At 40.2% G+C, this 21,726-nt stretch overlaps 1 protein-coding gene and 1 long non-coding RNA gene across 3 annotated transcripts; both read left to right on the top strand.

The window, feature by feature from the left end:
- Positions 1-764: 764 nt before the first annotated feature.
- Positions 765-13,737, top strand: LOC121639613 (H-2 class II histocompatibility antigen, E-S beta chain-like). 2 transcript variants are annotated; one of them, XM_041984941.1, is made up of 7 exons: positions 777-919; positions 4,152-4,424; positions 8,172-8,379; positions 9,399-9,466; positions 11,594-11,707; positions 12,432-12,545; positions 13,346-13,737. In XM_041984941.1, exons 1-7 carry the CDS (start codon positions 865-867, stop codon positions 13,369-13,371), a joined length of 858 nt encoding a protein of 285 aa, XP_041840875.1. In that variant the 5' UTR covers positions 777-864; the 3' UTR covers positions 13,372-13,737. The 2 variants fall into 2 exon arrangements, with proteins under 2 accessions (XP_041840876.1, XP_041840875.1); XM_041984942.1 differs by lacking the exon at positions 11,594-11,707 and having other exon boundaries at positions 765-919.
- Positions 8,379-8,785, top strand: LOC121639617. The gene is made up of 2 exons (XR_006010225.1): positions 8,379-8,469; positions 8,515-8,785. It is a non-coding gene; the product is annotated as an uncharacterized LOC121639617 (long non-coding RNA).
- Positions 13,738-21,726: the final 7,989 nt, after the last annotated feature.

Raw genomic sequence — 21,726 nt, 5'->3', positions numbered from 1 at the left:
CAGCGTTATTCTAACTTTTGGGAATTAAAAACTTAAAAAAGGAGCAGCAAACTGGAACGTCTGTGGTTTTAAAATCCACGATGCTGGATACACCACATCCACCTTAAAACACACCTGGAGAGGTTAGTCACTGTCATATGAAGCTAATGTTAGCATCAACGTTAGCAACTAGCTTAGAGCCATAGCCGTGTAAACGTTAGCTTGTTGCTTTGTTTGAACTAAATTCATGTGAACTCATCAGATTAGCTCCTCTGGATGTGTTCAGAAGAATCAGCTGTAACTTTGCTACGATAACGCTGAACTGGGACCAAACTGGGACCAGACCCGCTGTAAACTACGTCTTTTACTGGGTCTGTTTATTAGAAAAATCCTGCTTTCTGAATTAGGAATGCAGGAAATATTTCTTGTGTCTTCAGGTATTCGATCTAAATGATTTAAAACACTGAGTTATTTTTTTTAATTAAAATTTAAAAGTTTAAAAGGAATATTTTCTGTATGAACCAGATTTATTTCAAGCCTATAAAAAGATATGAAGGTCGGTGGACTGGTGCAGGATCACTAACTGTGGAGCCTCCTGTCCTGCAGATTTTACATGTTTACCTGCTGCAATACACCCGAGTCACATTATAAGTGGATCATTAAAAGGCTTGTGCAGAACTTTAAAAGTTGTGATGTGGATCCGCTGTGACCTCTACCAGAACCAGAACCGTCTGTAAACGGGACTCTAGTCCTGGTCCACGGTTCCAGCCTCCAGCCAGGTTCTTCTACCCGGTAACAGCTGATGCTGCGGTCACGTGACCCTCCTCCGGGTTTTCCTGCAGCTCTCAGTCAGACTGGATCAGTTTGTCTGCTGGACTCAGAGAGATGGCTTCATCCTTCCTCTGCCTCACCCTCCTCTTCATCACCATCTACTCAGCAGGTAGGATCAATACTCACTGATCACTGATCAATACACACACCGTTCCATTCCTCTGTACAGCAGCTGGAGGAAACCTGATCAATACACACACCGTTCCATTCCTCTGTACAGCAGCTGGAGGAAACCTGATCAATACTCTGATCAATGTGCTGGAGATGTTTGTTTTCTTTTGTAATTAAAGTCTTTATTAGATTTTGACTCTGCTGAACATTAGTCCAGGATGGACGTCCTACTGTCCCGTGTTGTAGACATAAGAGCAAAACTGTCCCGTCTCTCTGTCACAGCCTCGTTTTACGGTTTAATCTTCCCAACATTTTCTCCCACGCTGCATTTTCAGTCATTTTCTCTCCACGTCTTCAGAGTCGGGAGCTGTGGTTCTTTCTAAGGCAGCAGAAGTCACACATCCAGTGTTCCCCCTCTAAAAGCTGCCTTATCCAGCTGTGGTACCTCAGATCTGTAGCTTACACTTCATCCAACACAGGTCATCTTTACTAGAGCTCATTCCATGAAGTCTAGATGGAGTAAAATAATACCCACTGGATAAATTTACCTTTAGCTTCACTAATATTTTCTTCAAACGTGCAGCCTGGGCAGCCGAGTCTCTTTCCCATTATATTTTAACATTGTTGCTCACTTTGTTCTTAACCCACGGACAAGTATTGTACCCCTTTGAAGCCTTGTTAGTAATGCTGGTAATGATAAGAACTCTCTTTAGAGAGCTTTACTTTGCCTTCCAAACAGTTTCTAATTTGCAAACATTTTTAAAAATGATTGCGTCCCTCCAGGTTAAACTTTTCTCTAAGTGCATTAAATGACATGAATGTGTCCTCTCATAAAAATCACCAATCGTCCACGTCCCTGTTTTTAGCCACCGCAGCCAGTAAATCATCTGTCTGCTTATCTTAAGTTTCAGATTGTGTATTATGGATGCGTACCTTTAGAAAAATGTGGAAATGTCACACTTCTTATGAACCTCCTGCTTTACCACCCTGGAGAAGTTTAAAAAACCCGTCAGATTAATCCGGGTTTACGGCTGTCAGATTAATCCGGGGTTTACGCCAGTCAGATTAATCCGGGGTTTACGGCCGTCAGATTAATCCGGGGTTTACGCCAGTCAGATTAATCCGGGGTTTACGCCAGTCAGATTAATCCGGGGTTTACGGCCGTCAGATTAATCCGGGGTTTACGCCAGTCAGATTAATCCGGGATTTACGTCCGTCAGATTAATCCGGGGTTTACGACCGTCAGATTAATCCGGTGTTTACGCCAGTCAGATTAATCCGGGGTTTACGGCCGTCAGATTAATCCGGGGTTTACGCCAGTCAGATTAATCCGGGGTTTACGCCAGTCAGATTAATCCGGGGTTTACGGCCGTCAGATTAATCCGGGGTTTACGCCAGTCAGATTAATCCGGGGTTTACGCCAGTCAGATTAATCCGGGGTTTACGGCCGTCAGATTAATCCGGGGTTTACGCCAGTCAGATTAATCCGGGATTTACGTCCGTCAGATTAATCCGGGGTTTACGACCGTCAGATTAATCCGGTGTTTACGCCAGTCAGATTAATCCGGGGTTTACGGCCGTCAGATTAATCCGGGGTTTACGCCAGTCAGATTAATCCGGGGTTTACGCCAGTCAGATTAATCCGGGGTTTACGGCCGTCAGATTAATCCGGGGTTTACGCCAGTCAGATTAATCCGGGATTTACGTCCGTCAGATTAATCCGGGGTTTACGCCAGTCAGATTAATCCGGGGTTTACGGCCGTCAGATTAATCCGGGGTTTACGCCAGTCAGATTAATCCGGTGTTTACGCCAGTCAGATTAATCCGGGGTTTACGGCCGTCAGATTAATCCGGGGTTTACGTCCATCAGATTAATCCGGGGTTTACGCCAGTCAGATTAATCCGGGGTTTACGCCCGACTGATTAATCCGGGGTTTACGGCCGTCAGATTAATCCGGGGTTTACGCCCGTCAGATTAATCCGGGGTTTACGGCCGTCAGATTAATCCGGGGTTTACGGCCGTCAGATTAATCCGGGGTTTACGGCCGTCAGATTAATCCGGGGTTTACGGCCGTCAGATTAATCCGGGGTTTACACCCGTCAGTCGCAGTTTACCCCAACTATCCAAATTAGTCTTCATTTTTTTTCCCACATTATGATTTCTTCAATCTTAGGATTAGGTAATATTCCCAAAGAGTTCATCCCGTTCTGTACCCTCTTAAACTGAAAGCAGATAATAAGTCGGCGTTAAAATGTTGAGGCGCTGGCATTTCCTCTGACTTACGTTAACTTTATAACCTGACAATTTAGAGAACTCATCAATAACTTCTAGCATCGTAGTTATGGAGTTAGAAGGGTCCTGACATAGTACCAGAACATCGTCCGCATACAAAAACAGTGTGTGTTCCCTCCAGCCTCCCGTCACACCCTGAATTCTGATTTCTTCCCTTATTTTAACAGCTAGAGGTTCCAGAAAAAAGGCAAACAGAAGCCTGAGATGACAACCCTGACAGGTAGACCTGGAAACACTGAAAAGGGAGAAAACACTCCGTTAGTGAACACTGCAGCCTTTTCTTCCACGTATAGAGTCTTAATCTCCTGATAAATAAGAAACTCCTCTCTGTCAGACGCTTTCTGTGTGTCAAGAAATATTGCTGCTCCCGGGTTCGGGTTATTTGTCTTTGCTTACAGGAAGTGCAGCAGCCTTATTTATTAAACCAAAGCTTAATAAACCCCACTTCATCTTTATAAATGATTTGTGGCAATACTGTGAATTTTGGATAATATTTTGCCATCTACATGGATCAGGCTCATGCACACTGTCGCCAACCTATCCGTAGTCCCAAAGTTTACATCCAGGAAAAAGTTAATAACTTCTAGGGATGCCACAAATTGTTCCTCCTTCAACAAACTTCCATCTCCATCTGCCACGAGTGCTCTTACCCCCCTGTTTGTATGTAGTCCCACCGAGGCTTGAAGATTGTTTATAACTTTATCAATATAGAGACAATCAATAATTTTACTGATTTACTAATCACTGATCAATAATTTTACTATATTACTAATCACTGATCAATAATTTTACATTATATTTTACATTATATACAATTTTACACTGAATGATAGACAAACCACTACTCTGATCAACATTCTGGAGAACACATGGTGTTTGTACAGTGTGCAGAATCAATAATGTGATCAGTGATCAATACCGAGTGTGTGTGTTTCAGATGGGTTTCGACATTATGACCTGGATCGGTGTGTGTTTAACTCCACGGAGCTGAAGGACATCGAGTTCATCCAGTCTTATTTCTACAACAAGCTGGAGTACATCCGGTTCAGCAGCAGTTTGGGGAAGTTTGTCGGATACACGGAGTTCGGAGTGAAGGCCGCCGAGCACTGGAACCAAGATGCTTCACTCCTGGCTAGTATGAGAGCTCAGAAGGAGGTGTACTGCCAATACAACATTGGTATTGAATACCAGAATGCTCTGTCTAAATCAGGTGAGTGTACCATCGTCATCCTCATGATGAAGGTCAGACTGGATCAGGTCTGAGCTTCAGATCAGCTGCTGCTCTGATCTATAATCCTCCAGTTTATTAGCTCAGATCCCAGAATCAATCACAGTAATCAATAACATGCTGATCAGAAAACTGAACCAGAACCAGGTCTCTGTCTCCACCTGCTGGTCAGACCCTGGAACTGCAGCTCATTCATACCACACTGATCAATAACAGCTGATACTGATGATCAATAACATATTGATTCTGCTTGTTTACACAGTTATTGCAACTATAACTATATATATAATCAGACTATCAATAAAGTAATTGATTGATTTCATGAGATATTCAGCAGAAATATTTAAACTTCATTAAATCCCATCCTTCTGTTCTGTTTTTATTGATCATTCAGAAGACCGTTCCTTCCTCACTGGTCTGACTTATTCCATGTAATTATTTAAAGCTGTGGACGCTACACAGCGTATACATCTATACACCTACCAGGTCATCTATACACCTATCAGGTCATCAATACACCTACCAGGTCATCTATACACCTATCAGGTCATCTATACACCTACCAGGTCATCAATACACCTATCAGGTCATCTATACACCTACCAGGTCATCAATACACCTATCAGGTCATCTATACATCTACCAGGTCATCTATACACCTATCAGGTCATTTATACACCTATGAGGTCATCTATACACCTACCAGGTCATCAATACACCTACCAGGTCATCTATACACCTACCAGGTCATCTATACACCTACCAGGTCATCTATACACCTACCAGGTCATTTATACACCTATGAGGTCATCTATACACCTACCAGGTCATCTATACACCTACCAGGTCATCTATACACCTATCAGGTCATCTATACACCTACCAGGTCATCTATACACCTATCAGGTCATCAATACACCTACCAGGTCATCTATACACCTACCAGGTCATCTATACACCTATCAGGTCATCAATACACCTATCAGGTCATCTATACACCTACCAGGTCATCTATACACCTATCAGGTCATCTATACACCTACCAGGTCATCTATACACCTATCAGGTCATCTATACACCTATCAGGTCGTCAGTACACCTATCAGGTCATCTATACACCTACCAGGTCATCTATACACCTATCAGGTCATCTATACACCTACCAGGTCATCAATACACCTATCAAGTCATCTATACACCTATCAGGTCATCTATACACCTATCAGGTCATCTATACACCTATCAGGTCATCTATACACCTATCAGGCCATCTATACACCTATGAGGTCATCTATACACCTATCAGGTCATCTATACACCTACCAGGTCATCTATACACCTATCAGGTCATCTATACACCTATCAGGTCGTCAGTACACCTATCAGGTCATCTATACACCTACCAGGTCATCTATACACCTATCAGGTTGTCAGTACACCTATCAGGTCATCTATACACCTACCAGGTCATCTATACACCTATCAGGTCATCTATACACCTATCAGGTCATCAATACACCTATCAGGTCGTCAGTACACCTATCAGGTCATCTATACACCTACCAGGTCATCTATACACCTATCAGGTCATCTATACACCTATCAGGTCATCTATACACCTAACAGGTCATCTATACACCTATCAGGTCGTCAGTACACCTATCAGGTCATCTATACACCTACCAGGTCATCTATACACCTATCAGGTCATCTATACACCTACCAGGTCATCTATACACCTATCAGGTCGTCAGTACACCTATGAGGTCATCTATACACCTACCAGGTCATCTATACACCTACCAGGTCATCAATACACCTATCAGGTCATTTATACACCTACCAGGTCATCTATACACCTATCAGGTCATCTATACACCTATCAGGTCATTTATACACCTATGAGGTCATCAATACACCTATGAGGTCATCTATACACCTACCAGGTCATCTATACACCTATCAGGTCGTCAGTACACCTATGAGGTCATCTATACACCTGTCAGGTCATCTATACACCTATCAGGTCATCTATACACCTACCAGGTCATCAATACACCTATCAGGTCGTCAGTACACCTATCAGGTCATCTATACACCTACCAGGTCATCTATACACCTATCAGGTCATCTATACACCTACCAGGTCATCTATACACCTACCAGGTCATCAATACACCTATCAGGTCATCTATACACCTACCAGGTCATCTATACACCTATCAGGTCATCTATACACCTATGAGGTCATTTATACACCTATGAGGTCATCTATACACCTACCAGGTCATCTATACACCTATCAGGTCATCTATACACCTACCAGGTCATCTATACACCTATCAGGTCGTCAGTACACCTATCAGGTCATCTATACACCTACCAGGTCATCTATACACCTACCAGGTCATCAATACACCTATCAGGTCATTTATACACCTATGAGGTCATCTATACACCTATGAGGTCATCTATACACCTATCAGGTCGTCAGTACACCTATCAGGTCATCTATACACCTATCAGGTCATCTATACACCTACCAGGTCATCTATACACCTATCAGGTCATCTATACACCTATGAGGTCATCAATACACCTACCAGATCATCTATACACCAACCAGGTCATCTATACACCAATCAGGTCATCAATACACCTACCAGGTCATCAATACACCTATCAGGTCATCTATACACCTACCAGGTCATCAATACACCTATGAGGTCATCTATACACCTACCAGGTCATCTATACACCTACCAGGTCATCTATACACCTATCAGGTCATCTATACACCTATCAGGTCATTTATACACCTATGAGGTCATCAATACACCTATGAGGTCATCTATACACCTACCAGGTCATCTATACACCTATCAGGTCATCTATACACCTACCAGGTCGTGTATCATGTAGTGATTTTAGCAGCTTAGTCTAACGGATGCAGAGCTCCTTCTCCACCAGCAGGGGTCAGTATTTAACCTCCTGGTGAGTAAACAGGAAGTGAAGCTCAGTGGCATCAGTCTTAAACCTAAACCTGGCAGCTGGGCTAACCATCATTCCTAGTCCTGTGTCTCATCTGGCCTGGCCTGGTATGGTCTGGTCTGGCCTGGCCTGGTCTGGCCGGCCTGGTCTGGTCTGGTCTGGTCTGGCCTGGCCTGGTCTGGTCTGGCCTGGTCTGGCCTGGCCTGGTCTGGTCTGATCTGGTCTGGTCTGGCCTGGCCTGGTCTGGTCTGGCCTGGTCTGGCCTGGCCTGGCCTGGCCTGGTCTGGTCTGGTCTGGTCTGGCCTGGTCTGGTCTGGCCTGGTCTGGTCTGGTCTGGCCTGGCCTGGTCTGGTCTGGCCTGGCCTGGCCTGGCCTGGTCTGGTCTGGTCTGGCCTGGCCTGGCCTGGCCTGGCCTGGTCTGGTCTGGTCTGGTCTGGCCTGGTCTGGCCTGGTCTGGTTCGAGTGCGAGTCTGCTGTCTAAATGTCAAGAGGACGATGAAGAGGATGATGTTGAGGACTGCTTAGATACCAGCTGTCCCTGGACCAGAACATTAAGTCTCTGTTCTTGGTTCAGACTGTTTGCAGTCAATCATCTGGTTTCTGTAATAAACACACTCCTTCCTCATCCTGCAGAACCTCCTCCTCCTCCATCTCCTCCTCCTCCTCTTCTTCCACCAACCTAATTAAAGATGATCAGAGATATGAACGATTAATCTATAACCATCGTCTGTCTTCCAGCTGAACCCTACGTCAGGCTGTACTCCACCACGCCCCATGCTGGTCGCCATCCCGCCATGTTGGTCTGCAGCGTCTACGACTTCTACCCAAAAACCATCAGAGTCAGCTGGCTCAGAGACGGACAGGAAGTCCTGCCTGATCTCACTAATGAGATGGAGGACGGTGATTGGTACTACCAGACCCACTCCTACCTGGAGGACCCACCCAGGTGAGTCCAGGTGCTGGTCCAGTTCCACCTGGAGTACACACCCAGGTGAGTCCAAGTCCTGGTCCAGTCCCACCTGGAGTACACACCCAGGTGAGTTCAGGTCCTGGTCCAGTTCCACCTGGGGTACACACCCAGGTGAGTCCAAGTCCAGGTCCAGTCCCACCTGGAGTACACACCCAGGTGAGTTCAGGTCCTGGTCCAGTTCCACCTGGGGTACACACCCAGGTGAGTCCAAGTCCAGGTCCAGTCCCACCTGGAGTACACACCCAGGTGAGTCCAAGTCCTGGTCCAGTCCCACCTGGAGTACACACCCAGGTGAGTTCAGGTCCTGGTCCAGTTCCACCTGGAGTACACACCCAGGTGAGTCCAAGTCCTGGTCCAGTCCCACCTGGAGTACACACCCAGGTGAGTTCAGGTCCTGGTCCAGTTTCACCTGGGGTACACACCCAGGTGAGTCCAAGTCCAGGTCCAGTCCCACCTGGAGTACACACACAGGTGAGTCCAAGTCCTGGTCCAGTCCCACCTGCAGTACACACCCAGGTAAGTCCAGGTCCTGGTCCACTCCCACCTGGAGTACACACCCAGGTGAGTCCAAGTCCAGATCCATATATGTCAGCTCTGCCCCGTTTTACCTGATCCAGAGACAGAACACCTGGTTGATAACCAGAAGGTAACTCATAGTCTGAATCTGCTGAGTAGTTCATAGAGAACCTAACGAAGGATTCTACCTGGGTTCTACCCTAACTTCAACATAAAGAGTAGAAAAGCACCCAAACAAAACAAAATGGCTGCTCTCCCCTACCAGGCCAGTCTGGAAAAAATAAACTTGAACAAACATCCAACAGCATTTGTTGGTTAAGGTACAGCTATGAGGTTAGGGCTTGAGTTCTACCTGGGTTCTACCTGGTTTCTACCTGGTTTCTACCTGAGTTCTACCTGGATTCTACCCTGGTTGTACCAGAGTTTCTGGACTTCGTGGTGCAGTTTCATGTCAGTGACGTTGGTTTGTGTTGGTGCAGGCCTGGAGAGAAGATCTCCTGTAAGGTGGAACACGCCAGCCTGAAGGAGCCTCTGATTATTGACTGGGGTACATACCTGTCTGGTTCTACACCTGTCTGATTCTACACCTGTCTGATCTACACCTGTCTGTTTCTACACCTGTCTGGTTCTACACCTGTCTGATCTACACCTGTCTGATATACAGCTGTCTGATCTACATCTGTCTGTGCTACATCTGAATGATCTACACCTGTCTGGTTTACACCTGTCTGGTTTTACCCCTGTCTGATCTACACCTGACTGATCTACACCTGACTGATCTACATCTGTCTGATCTACACCTGTCTGGTTCTACACCTGTCTGATTCTACACCTGTCTGGTTCTACACCTGTCTGATCTACACCTGTCTGATCTACACCTGTCTGTTTCTACACCTGTCTGGTTCTACACCTGTCTGATATACAGCTGTCTGATCTACACCTGTCTGTGCTACATCTGAATGATCTACACCTGTCTGGTTTACACCTGTCTGGTTTTACCCCTGTCTGATCTACATCTGTCTGATCTACACCTGACTGATCTACATCTGTCTGATCTACACCTGTCTGGTTCTACACCTGTCTGATCTACACCTGTCTGATATACAGCTGTCTGATCTACATCTGTCTGTGCTACATCTGAATGATCTACACCTGTCTGGTTTACACCTGTCTGGTTTTACCCCTGTCTGATCTACACCTGACTGATCTACATCTGTCTGATCTACACCTGACTGATCTACATCTGTCTGATCTACACCTGACTGATCTACAGCTGTCTGATCTACATCTGTCTGTGCTACATCTGACTGATCTACATCTGTCTGTGCTACATCTGACTGATCTACATCTGTCTGATCTACACCTGACTGATCTACATCTGTCTGATCTACACCTGTCTGGTTCTACACCTGTCTGATCTACACCTGTCTGGTTCTACACCTGTCTGATCTACACCTGTCTGATATACAGCTGTCTGATCTACATCTGTCTGTGCTACATCTGAATGATCTACACCTGTCTGGTTTACACCTGTCTGATCTACACCTGACTGATCTACACCTGTCTGATCTACACCTGTCTGGTTCTACACCTGTCTGATCTACACCTGTCTGATCTACACCTGTCTGATATACAGCTGTCTGATCTACATCTGTCTGTGCTACACCTGAATGATCTACACCTGTCTGGTTTTACACCTGTCTGGTTTTACCCCTGTCTGATCTACACCTGTGTGAGCTACATCTGTCTGATCTACACCTGTCTGATATACAACTGTCTGATCTACATCTGTCTGTGCTACACCTGTCTGATCTACACCTGTCTGTGCTACACCTGAATGATCTACACCTGTCTGGTTTTACACCTGTCTGGTTTTACCCCTGCCTGATCTACACCTGACTGATCTACATCTGTCTGATATACATCTGTCTGATCTACATCTGTCTGTGCTACACCTGAATGATCTACACCTGTCTGGTTTTACACCTGTCTGGTTTTACCCCTGTCTGATCTACACCTGACTGATCTACATCTGTCTGATATACATCTGTCTGATCTACATCTGTCTGTGCTACACCTGAATGATCTACACCTGTCTGGTTTTACACCTGTCTGGTTTTACCCCTGTCTGATCTACACCTGACTGATCTACATCTGTCTGATATACATCTGTCTGATCTACATCTGTCTGTGCTACACCTGAATGATCTACACCTGTCTAGTTTTACCCCTGTCTGATCTACACCTGACTGATCTACACCTGTCTGATCTACACCTGACTGATATACACCTGTCTGCTTTTACACCTGCCTGGTTCTACACCTGTCTGATCCACACCTGTCTGATCCACACCTGTCTGATCTACATCTGTCTGTGCTACACCTGTCTGATCTACACCTATCTGGTTTTACACCTGCCTGGTTCTACACCTGTCTGATCTACATCTGTCTGTACTACACCTGAATGATCTACACCTATCTGGTTTTACACCTGCCTGGTTCTACACCTGTCTGATCTACGTCTGTCTGTGCTACACCTGTCTGATATACAACTGTCTGATCTACAGCTGTCTGTGCTACACCTGAATGATCTACACCTGTCTGGTTCTAAACTTGTTTGTTTTACACCTGTCCCATCTGTCTGTCTCACCTCTGTCTCACCTGTGTGTCCTCAGACCCGTCCATGCCAAAGTCAGAAAGAAACAAGATCGCCATCGGAGCCTCAGGACTGATCCTGGGTTTGGTCTTTTTTCTGGCTGGATTCATCTACTACAGTAGGAAGGCCAAAGGTCAGACCAGTTTAAAACCAGTTCTGATTAATTTAAAACCAGTTCAAACCAGTTTAAACGAGTTCAGACCAGTTTAAAACCAGTTCTGATTAATTTAAAACCAGTTCAGACCAGTATGAAACCAGTTCAGACCAGTTTAAAACCAGTTCAGACCACTTCAGACCAGTTTAAAGCTCATCTAAAGCCTAAACATTTTATCTCTGAACATAAACCTGCAGCCTAAACAACAACCAGTGTTTAAGATAAAAAACTTGTCTTTATCTGAGAATTTTCTGGAAACCTTCAAGCCGTCCACCACCAGGTTTTATTTCTCTGAGGACAGTAGAAACATTAAATAAAACCAAGTGAAGAGTCTAAACTTCCGGTTTTACTATGAATGTTGGCCTAGAGAATACTGCAGCATGGGAGCCCTGCAGACCAGAACAGGTTAAACCCGTCTCCCAGGTTTTCTACCAGCTTTATGTCCACCATCACACCAGTCTAGTGTCAGACTCCTCTCACACCAGTTTGAACCAGTTTAGGTCAGACTGGACCAGTTCTGTCCAGGATTTGTTGTTTAAGTCTCTTCCTTTTTTCTCAGGTCGTATTTTGGTTCTCACTAACTGAGACTGGATCCTGGTTTGGGATTGGGTTCTACACCTCTGTTCTACATCTGTCTGATCTACACCTAACTGTTCTACGCCTAACTGTTCTACACCTGTCTGTCTCACCTGTGTGTTCTCAGACCCGTCCATGCCTGAGTCAGAAAGAAACAAGATCGCCATCGGAGCCGCAGGACGAACCCTGGGTCTGATCTTTTCTCTGGCTGGATTAATCTACTACAGGAGGAAGGCCAAAGGTCAGACCAGTTTAAAACCAGTTCTGATTAATTTAAAACCAGTTCAGACCAGTTTAAACGAGTTCAGACCAGCTTAAAACCAGTTCAGACCAGTATGAAACCACTTCAGACCAGTTCAGACCAGTTTAAACCAGTTCAGACCAGCTTAAAACCAGTTCAGACCAGTATGAAACCACTTCAGACCAGTTCAGACCAGTATGAAACCACTTCAGACCAGTTCAGACCAGTTTAAAACCAGTTCAGACCAGCTTAAAACCAGTTCAGACCAGTATGAAACCACTTCAGACCAGTTCAGACCAGCTTAAAACCAGTTCAGACCAGTATGGAACCACTTCAGACCAGTTCAGACCAGTTCAGTTTAAAACCAGTTCAGACCACTTCAAACCAGTTAGAGCTCATCTAAAACCTAAACGTTTTATCTCTGAACATAAACCTGCAGCTTAAACAACAACCAGTGTTTAAGATAAAAACTTCTCTTTATCTGAGAATTTTCTGGAAACCTTCAAGCCGTCCACCTGTAGGTTTTATTTCTCTGAGGACAGTAGAAACATTAAATAAAACCAAGTGAAGAGTCTAAACTTCTGGTTTTACTGTGAATGTTGGCCTAGAGAATACTGCAGCATGGGAGCCCTGCAGACCAGAACGTGTTAAACCCGTCTCCCAGGTTTTCTACCAGCTTTATGTCCACCATCACACCAGTCTAGTGTCAGACTCCTCTCACACCAGTTTGAACCAGTTTAGGTCAGACTAGACCAGTTCTGTCCAGGATTTGTTGTTTAAGTCTCTTCCTTTTTTCTCAGGTCGTATTTTGGTTCTCACTAACTGAGACTGGATCCTGGTCCTGGTCCTGGACCTGGTTGTGGTCCTGGTCCTGTCAGACGTAGAACCAGCTGCTGCTTTAACCTGCCTCCACCTCCTCAGCAGACCGATGATCCTGGTTGGACCAGACTGATGTAAACCTGATCCAGAACTGGACTAACAGGTCTGAACCTGATCCAGGACCCTCACAGTGGTCCTCCATCAGGAGTCAGTCCTCTGACAGTCCTGGATCAGGTCTGATCTGGACTGTGGTGTGTGAGCTGCTTCTCTGTGTAAATCAATGTGTTTAATAACATGTAATCAGATCTATTGATGATGATCAGCTTCAGTGTTTTACTGTTTTCAGTTTTTAATAAACAGAAACTCACCTGTCTGCTTCAGGCTGGTCTCTGGGTCATAAGATAGATTGTCACACACACACACACACACACACACACACACACACACACACACACACACACACACATATATATATATATATATACTAGGGATGCTCCGATCAGATTTTTTGTTGTCGATTCCGTTACCGATTACCCATGAGTGCCGATCACCGATAATCACAGGGATTGGCTGTAATTTTCTTATAAGCACAGCCGACTTTTTGATGTGGAAAAGGAACCATAAAATCCCCCTAATTTAGACAATAACATGTACATAGTGCAATGCGCTATCTTTCAGTAATCAGTAGTACTATATTTGAACAGACTGAAAAGACATTAAGGCTCTCATCAGGCTAAATAAGAAAGTAAAACAAAATCTTAATATTGCCAAAAAAAAAAAAAAAAAAGCCAAGTAGAAGAAGCGTCCTCCACCACTGAGATGAACTACCAGTCTATCTAACTACCAGCATGATAATAAATGGAGGAATATAAATAGAACTACCAGCATGATAATAAATAGAGGAAAATAAATAGAACTACCAGCATGATAATAAGTGGAGGAAAATAAATAGAACTACCAGCATGATGATAAATGGAGGAAAATAAATAGAACTACCAGCATGATGATAAATGGAGGAAAATAAATAGAACTACCAGCATGATGATAAATGGAGGAAAATAAATAGAACTACCAGCATGATGATAAATGGAGGAAAATAAATAGAACTACCAGCATGATGATAAATGGAGGAAAATAAATAGAACTACCAGCATGATGATAAATGGAGGAAAATAAATAGAACTACCAGCATGATGATAAATGGAGGAAAATAAATAGAACTACCAGCATGATGATAAATGGAGGAAAATAAATAGAACTACCAGCATGATGATAAATGGAGGAAAATAAATAGAACTACCAGCATGATGATAAATGGAGGAAAATGAATAGAACTACCAGCATGATGATAAATGGAGGAAAATAAATAGAACTACCAGCATGTTAATAAATGGAGGAAAATAAATAGAACTACCAGCATGATGATAAATGGAGGAAAATAAATAGAACTACCAGCATGATGATAAATGGAGGAAAATAAATAGAACTACCAGCATGATGATAAATGGAGGAAAATAAATAGAACTACCAGCATGATGATAAATGGAGGAAAATAAATAGAACTACCAGCATGATGATAAATGGAGGAAAATAAATAGAACTACCAGCATGATGATAAATGGAGGAAAATAAATAGGACTACCAGCATGATGATAAATGGAGGAAAATAAATAGAACTACCAGCATGATGATAAATGGAGAAAAATAAATAGAACTACCAGCATGATGATAAATGGAGGAAAATAAATAGAACTACCAGCATGATGATAAATGGAGGAAAATAAATAGAACTACCAGCATGATGATAAATGGAGGAAAATAAATAGAACTACCAGCATGATGATAAATGGAGGAAAATAAATAGAACTACCAGCATGATGATAAATGGAGGAAAATAAATAGAACTACCAGCATTATGATAAATGGAGGAAAATAAATAGAACTACCAGCATGATGATAAATGGAGGAAAATAAATAGAACTACCAGCATGATGATAAATGGAGGAAAATAAATAGAACTACCAGCATGATGATAAATGGAGGACAATAAATAGAACTACCAGCATGATGATAAATGGAGGAAAATAAATAGAACTACCAGCATGATGATAAATGGAGGAAAATAAATAGAACTACCAGCATGATGATAAATGGAGGAAAATAAATAGAACTACCAGCATGATGATAAATGGAGAAAAATAAATAGAACTACCAGCATGATGATAAATGGAGGAAAATAAATAGAACTACCAGCATGATGATAAATGGAGGAAAATAAATAGAACTACCAGCATGATGATAAATGGAGGAAAATAAATAGAACTACCAGCATAATGATAAATGGAGGAAAATAAATAGAACTACCAGCATGATGATAAATGGAGGAAAATAAATAGAACTACCAGCATGATAATAAATGGAGGAAAATAAATAGAACTACCAGCATGATAATAAGTGGAGGAAAATAAATAGAACTACCAGCATGATGATAAATGGAGGAAAATAAATAGAACTACCAGCATTATGATAAATGGAGGAAAATAAATAGAACTACCAGCATGATGATAAATGGAGGAAAATAAATAGAACTACCAGCATGATGATAAATGGAGGAAAATAAATAGAACTACCAGCATGATGATAAATGGAGGAAAATAAATAGAACTACCAGCATGATGATAAATGGAGGAAAATAAATAGAACTACCAGCATGATGATAAATGGAGGAAAATAAATAGAACTACCAGCATGATGATAAATGGAGGAAAATAAATAGAACTACCAGAATGATGATAAATGAAGGAAAATAAATAGAACTACCAGCATGATGATAAATGGAGGAAAATAAATAGAACTTACCAGCATGATGATAAATGGAGGAAAATAAATAGAACTACCAGCATGATGATAAATGGAGGAAAATAAATAGCACTACCAGCATAATGATAAATGGAGGAAAATAAATAGAACTACCAGCATGATAATAAATGGAGGAAAATAAATAGAACTACCAGCATGATAATAAGTGGAGGAAAATAAATAGAACTACCAGCATGATGATAAATGGAGGAAAATAAATAGAACTACCAGCATGATGATAAATGGAGGAAAATAAATAGAACTACCAGCATGATGATAAATGGAGGAAAATAAATAGAACTACCAGCATGATGATAAATGGAGGAAAATAAATAGAACTACCAGCATGATGATAAATGGAGGACAATAAATAGAACTACCAGCATGTTAATAAATGGAGGAAAATAAATAGAACTACCAGCATGATGATAAATGGAGGAAAATAAATAGAACTACCAGCATGATGATAAATGGAGGAAAATAAATAGAACTACCAGCATGTTAATAAATGGAGGAAAATAAATAGAACTACCAGCATGATGATAAATGGAGGAAAATAAATAGAACTACCAGCATGATGATAAATGGAGGAAAATAAATAGCACTACCAGCATAATGATAAATGGAGGAAAATAAATAGAACTACCAGCATGATAATAAATGGAGGAAAATAAATAGAACTACCAGCATGATAATAAGTGGAGGAAAATAAATAGAACTACCAGCATGATGATAAATGGAGGAAAATAAATAGAACTACCAGCATGATGATAATGGAGGAAAAAAAATAGAACTACCAGCATGATGATAAATGGAGGAAAATAAATAGAACTACCAGCATGATGATAAATGGAGGAAAATAAATAGAACTACCAGCATGATGATAAATGGAGGACAATAAATAGAAACTACCAGCATGTAATAAATGGAGGAAAAATAAATAGAACTACCAGCATGATGATAAATGGAGGAAAATAAATAGAACTACCAGCATGATGATAAATGGAGGAAAATAAATAGAACTACCAGCATGTTAATAAATGGAGGAAAATAAATAGAACTACCAGCATGATGATAAATGGAGGAAAATAAATAGAACTACCAGCATGATGATAAATGGAGGAAAATAAATAGAACTACCAGCATGACGGTAAATGGAGGAAAATAAATAGAACTACCAGCATGATGATAAATGGAGGAAAATAAATAGAACTACCAGCATGATGATAAATGGAGGAAAATAAATAGAACTACCAGCATGATGATAAATGGAGGAAGATAAATAGAACTACCAGCATGATGATAAATGGAGAAAAATAAATAGAACTACCAGCATGATGATAAATGGAGGAAAATAAATAGAACTACCAGCATGATGATAAATGGAGGAAAATAAATAGAACTACCAGCATTATGATAAATGGAGGAAAATAAATAGAACAACCAGCATGATGATAAATGGAGGAAAATAAATAGAACTACCAGCATGATGATAAATGGAGGAAAATAAATAGAACTACCAGCATGATGATAAATGGAGGAAAATAAATAGAACTACCAGCATGATGATAAATGGAGGAAAATAAATAGAACTACCAGCATGATGATAAATGGAGGAAAATAAATAGAACTACCAGCATGATGATAAATGGAGGAAAATAAATAGAACTACCAGCATGATGATAAATGGAGGAAAAATAAATAGAACTACCAGCATGATGATAAATGGAGGAAAATAAATAGAACTACCAGCATGATGATAAATGGAGGAAAATAAATAGAACTACCAGCATGATGATAAATGGAGGAAAATAAATAGAACTACCAGCATGAATGATTAATGGAGGAAAATAAATAGAACTACCAGCATGGATGATAAATGGAGGAAAATAAATAGAACTACCAGCATGATAATAAATGGAGGAAAATAAATAGAACTACCAGCATGATAATAAGTGGAGGAAAATAAATAGAACTACCAGCATGATGATAAATGGAGGAAAATAAATAGAACTACCAGCATGATGATAAATGGAGGAAAATAAATAGAACTACCAGCATGATGATAAATGGAGGAAAATAAATAGAACTACCAGCATGATGATAAATGGAGGAAAATAAATAGAACTACCAGCATGATGATAAATGGAGGAAAATAAATAGAACTACCAGCATGATGATAAATGGAGGAAAATAAATAGAACTACCAGCATGATGATAAATGGAGGAAAATAAATAGAACTACCAGCATGATGATAAATGGAGGAAAATAAATAGAACTACCAGCATGATGATAAATGGAAGGAAAATAAATAGAACTACCAGCATGATGATAAATGGAGGAAAATAAATAGAAACTTACCAGCATGATGATAAATGGAGGAAAATAAATAGAACTACCCAGCATGATGATAAATGGAGGAAAATAAATAGCACTACCAGCATAATGATAAATGGAGGAAAATAAATAGAACTACCAGCATGATGATAAATGGAGGAAAATAAATAGAACTACCAGCATGATGATAAATGGAGGAAAATAAATAGAACTACCAGCATGATGATAATGGAGGAAAATAAATAGAACTACCAGCATGATGATAAATGGAGGAAAATAAATAGAACTACCAGCATGATGATAAATGGAGGAAAATAAATAGAACTACCAGCATGATGATAAATGGAGGAAAATAAATAGAACTACCAGCATGATGATAAATGGAGGAAATAAATAGAACTACCAGCATGATGATAAATGGAGGAAAATAAATAGAACTACCAGCATGATGAATAAATGGAGGAAAATAAATAGAACTACCAGCATGATGATAAATGGAGGAAAATAAATAGAACTACCAGCATGATGATAAATGGAGGAAAATAATAGAACTACCAGCATGATGATAAATGGAGGAAAATAAATAGAACTACCAGCATGATGATAAATGGAGGAAAATAAATAGAACTACCAGCATGATGATAAATGGAGGAAAATAAATAGAACTACCAGCATGATGATAAATGGAGGAAAATAAATAGAACTACCAGCATGATGATAAATGGAGGAAAATAAATAGAACTACCAGCATGATGATAAATGGAGGAAAATAAATAGAACTACCAGCATGATGATAAATGGAGGAAAATAAATAGAACTACCAGCATGATGATAAATGGAGGAAAATAAATAGAACTACCAGCATGATGATAAATGGAGGAAAATAAATAGAACTACCAGCATGATGATAAATGGAGGAAAATAAATAGAACTACCAGCATGATGATAAATGGAGGAAAATAAATAGAACTACCAGCATGATGATAAATGGAGGAAAATAAATAGAACTACCAGCATGATAATAAATGGAGGAAAATAAATAGAACTACCAGCATGATGATAAATGGAGGAAAATAAATAGAACTACCAGCATGATGATAAATGGAGGAAAATAAATAGAACTACCAGCATGATGATAAATGGAGGAAAATAAATAGAACTACCAGCATGATGATAAATGGAGGAAAATAAATAGAACTACCAGCATGATGATAAATGGAGGAAAATAAATAGAACTACCAGCATGATGATAAATGGAGGAAAATAAATAGAACTACCAGCATGATGATAAATGGAGGAAAATAAATAGAACTACCAGCATGATGATAAATGGAGGAAAATAAATAGAACTACCAGCATGATGATAAATGGAGGAAAATAAATAGAACTACCAGCATGATGAATAAATGGAGGAAAATAAATAGAACTACCAGCATGATGATAAATGGAGGAAAATAAATAGAACTACCAGCATGATGATAAATGGAGGAAAATAAATAGAACTACCAGCATGATGATAAATGGAGGAAAATAAATAGAACTACCAGCATGATGATAAATGGAGGAAAATAAATAGAACTACCAGCATGATGATAAATGGAGGAAAATAAATAGAACTACCAGCATGATGATAAATGGAGGAAAATAAATAGAACTACCAGCATGATGATAAATGGAGGAAAATAAATAGAACTACCAGCATGATGATAAATGGAGGAAAATAAATAGAACTACCAGCATGATGATAAATGGAGGAAAATAAATAGAACTACCAGCATGATGATAAATGGAGGAAAATAAATAGAACTACCAGCATGATGATAAATGGAGGAAAATAAATAGAACTACCAGCATGATGATAAATGGAGGAAAATAAATAGAACTACCAGCATGATGATAAATGGAGGAAAATAAATAGAACTACCAGCATGATGATAAATGGAGGAAAATAAATAGAACTACCAGCATGATGATAAATGGAGGAAAATAAATAGAACTACCAGCATGATGATAAATGGAGGAAAATAAATAGAACTACCAGCATGATGATAAATGGAGGAAAATAAATAGAACTACCAGCATGATGATAAATGGAGGAAAATAAATAGAACTACCAGCATGATGATAAATGGAGGAAAATAAATAGAACTACCAGCATGATGATAAATGGAGGAAATAATAGAACTACCAGCATGATGGATAAATGGAGGAAAATAAATAGAACTACCAGCATGATGAATAAATGGAGGAACAATAAATAGAACTACCAGCATGATGATAAATGGAGGAAAATAAATAGAACTACCAGCATGATGGATAAATGGAGGAAAATAAATAGAACTACCAGCATGATGAGTAATGGGGATGAAAATAAAATAGAACTACCAGCATGATGATAAATGGAGGAAAATAAATAGAACTACCAGCATGATGATAAATGGAGGAAAATAAATAGAACTACCAGCATGATGATAAATGTAGGAAAATAAATAGAACTACCAGCATGAATGATAAATGGAGGAAAAATAAATAGAACTACCAGCATGATGATAAATGGAGGAAAATAAATAGAACTACCAGCATGATGATTAAATGGAGGAAAATAAATAGAACTACCAGCATGTTAATAAATGGAGGAAAACAATGAAATAGAACTACCAGCATGATGATAAATGGAGGAAAATAAATAGAACTACCAGCATGATGATAAATGGAGGAAAAATAAATAGAACTACCAGCATGATGATAAATGGAGGAAAATAAATAGAACTACCAGCATAGATGAATAAATGGAGGAAAATAAATAGAACTACCAGCATGATGAATAAATGGAGGAAAAATAAATAGAACTACCAGCATGATGATAAATGGAGGAAAATAAATAGAACTACCAGCAATGATGAATAAATGGAGGAAAATAAATAGAACTACCAGCATGTTAATAAATGGAGGAAAATAAATAGAACTACCAGCATGATGATAAATGGAGGAAAATAAATAGAACTACCAGCATGATAATAAATGGAGGAAAAGAAATAGAACTACCAGCATGATAATAAATGGAGGAAAATAAATAGAACTACCAGCATGATGATAAATGGAGGAAAATAATAGAACTACCAGCATGATGATAAATGGAGGAAAATAAATAGAACTACCCAGCAT

This window comes from Melanotaenia boesemani, chromosome 5, assembly GCF_017639745.1.
Source record: "Melanotaenia boesemani isolate fMelBoe1 chromosome 5, fMelBoe1.pri, whole genome shotgun sequence".
Taxonomy (NCBI): domain Eukaryota; kingdom Metazoa; phylum Chordata; class Actinopteri; order Atheriniformes; family Melanotaeniidae; genus Melanotaenia; species Melanotaenia boesemani.
The sequence above is the reverse complement of the archived record's forward strand: the minus strand, read 5'-3'. Positions and strand labels throughout refer to the sequence as shown.

Bases quoted from the DNA above. Each gene is read 5' to 3' on its own strand.
- LOC121639613 (XM_041984941.1), top strand. From the start codon at position 865: ATGGCTTCATCCTTCCTCTGCCTCACCCTCCTCTTCATCACCATCTAC. The intron at 4,425-8,171 runs GTGAGTGTACCA...TCTGTCTTCCAG, and splicing joins GAATGCTCTGTCTAAATCAG to CTGAACCCTACGTCAGGCTG. The intron at 9,467-11,593 runs GTACATACCTGT...GTGTGTCCTCAG, and splicing joins GCCTCTGATTATTGACTGGG to ACCCGTCCATGCCAAAGTCA.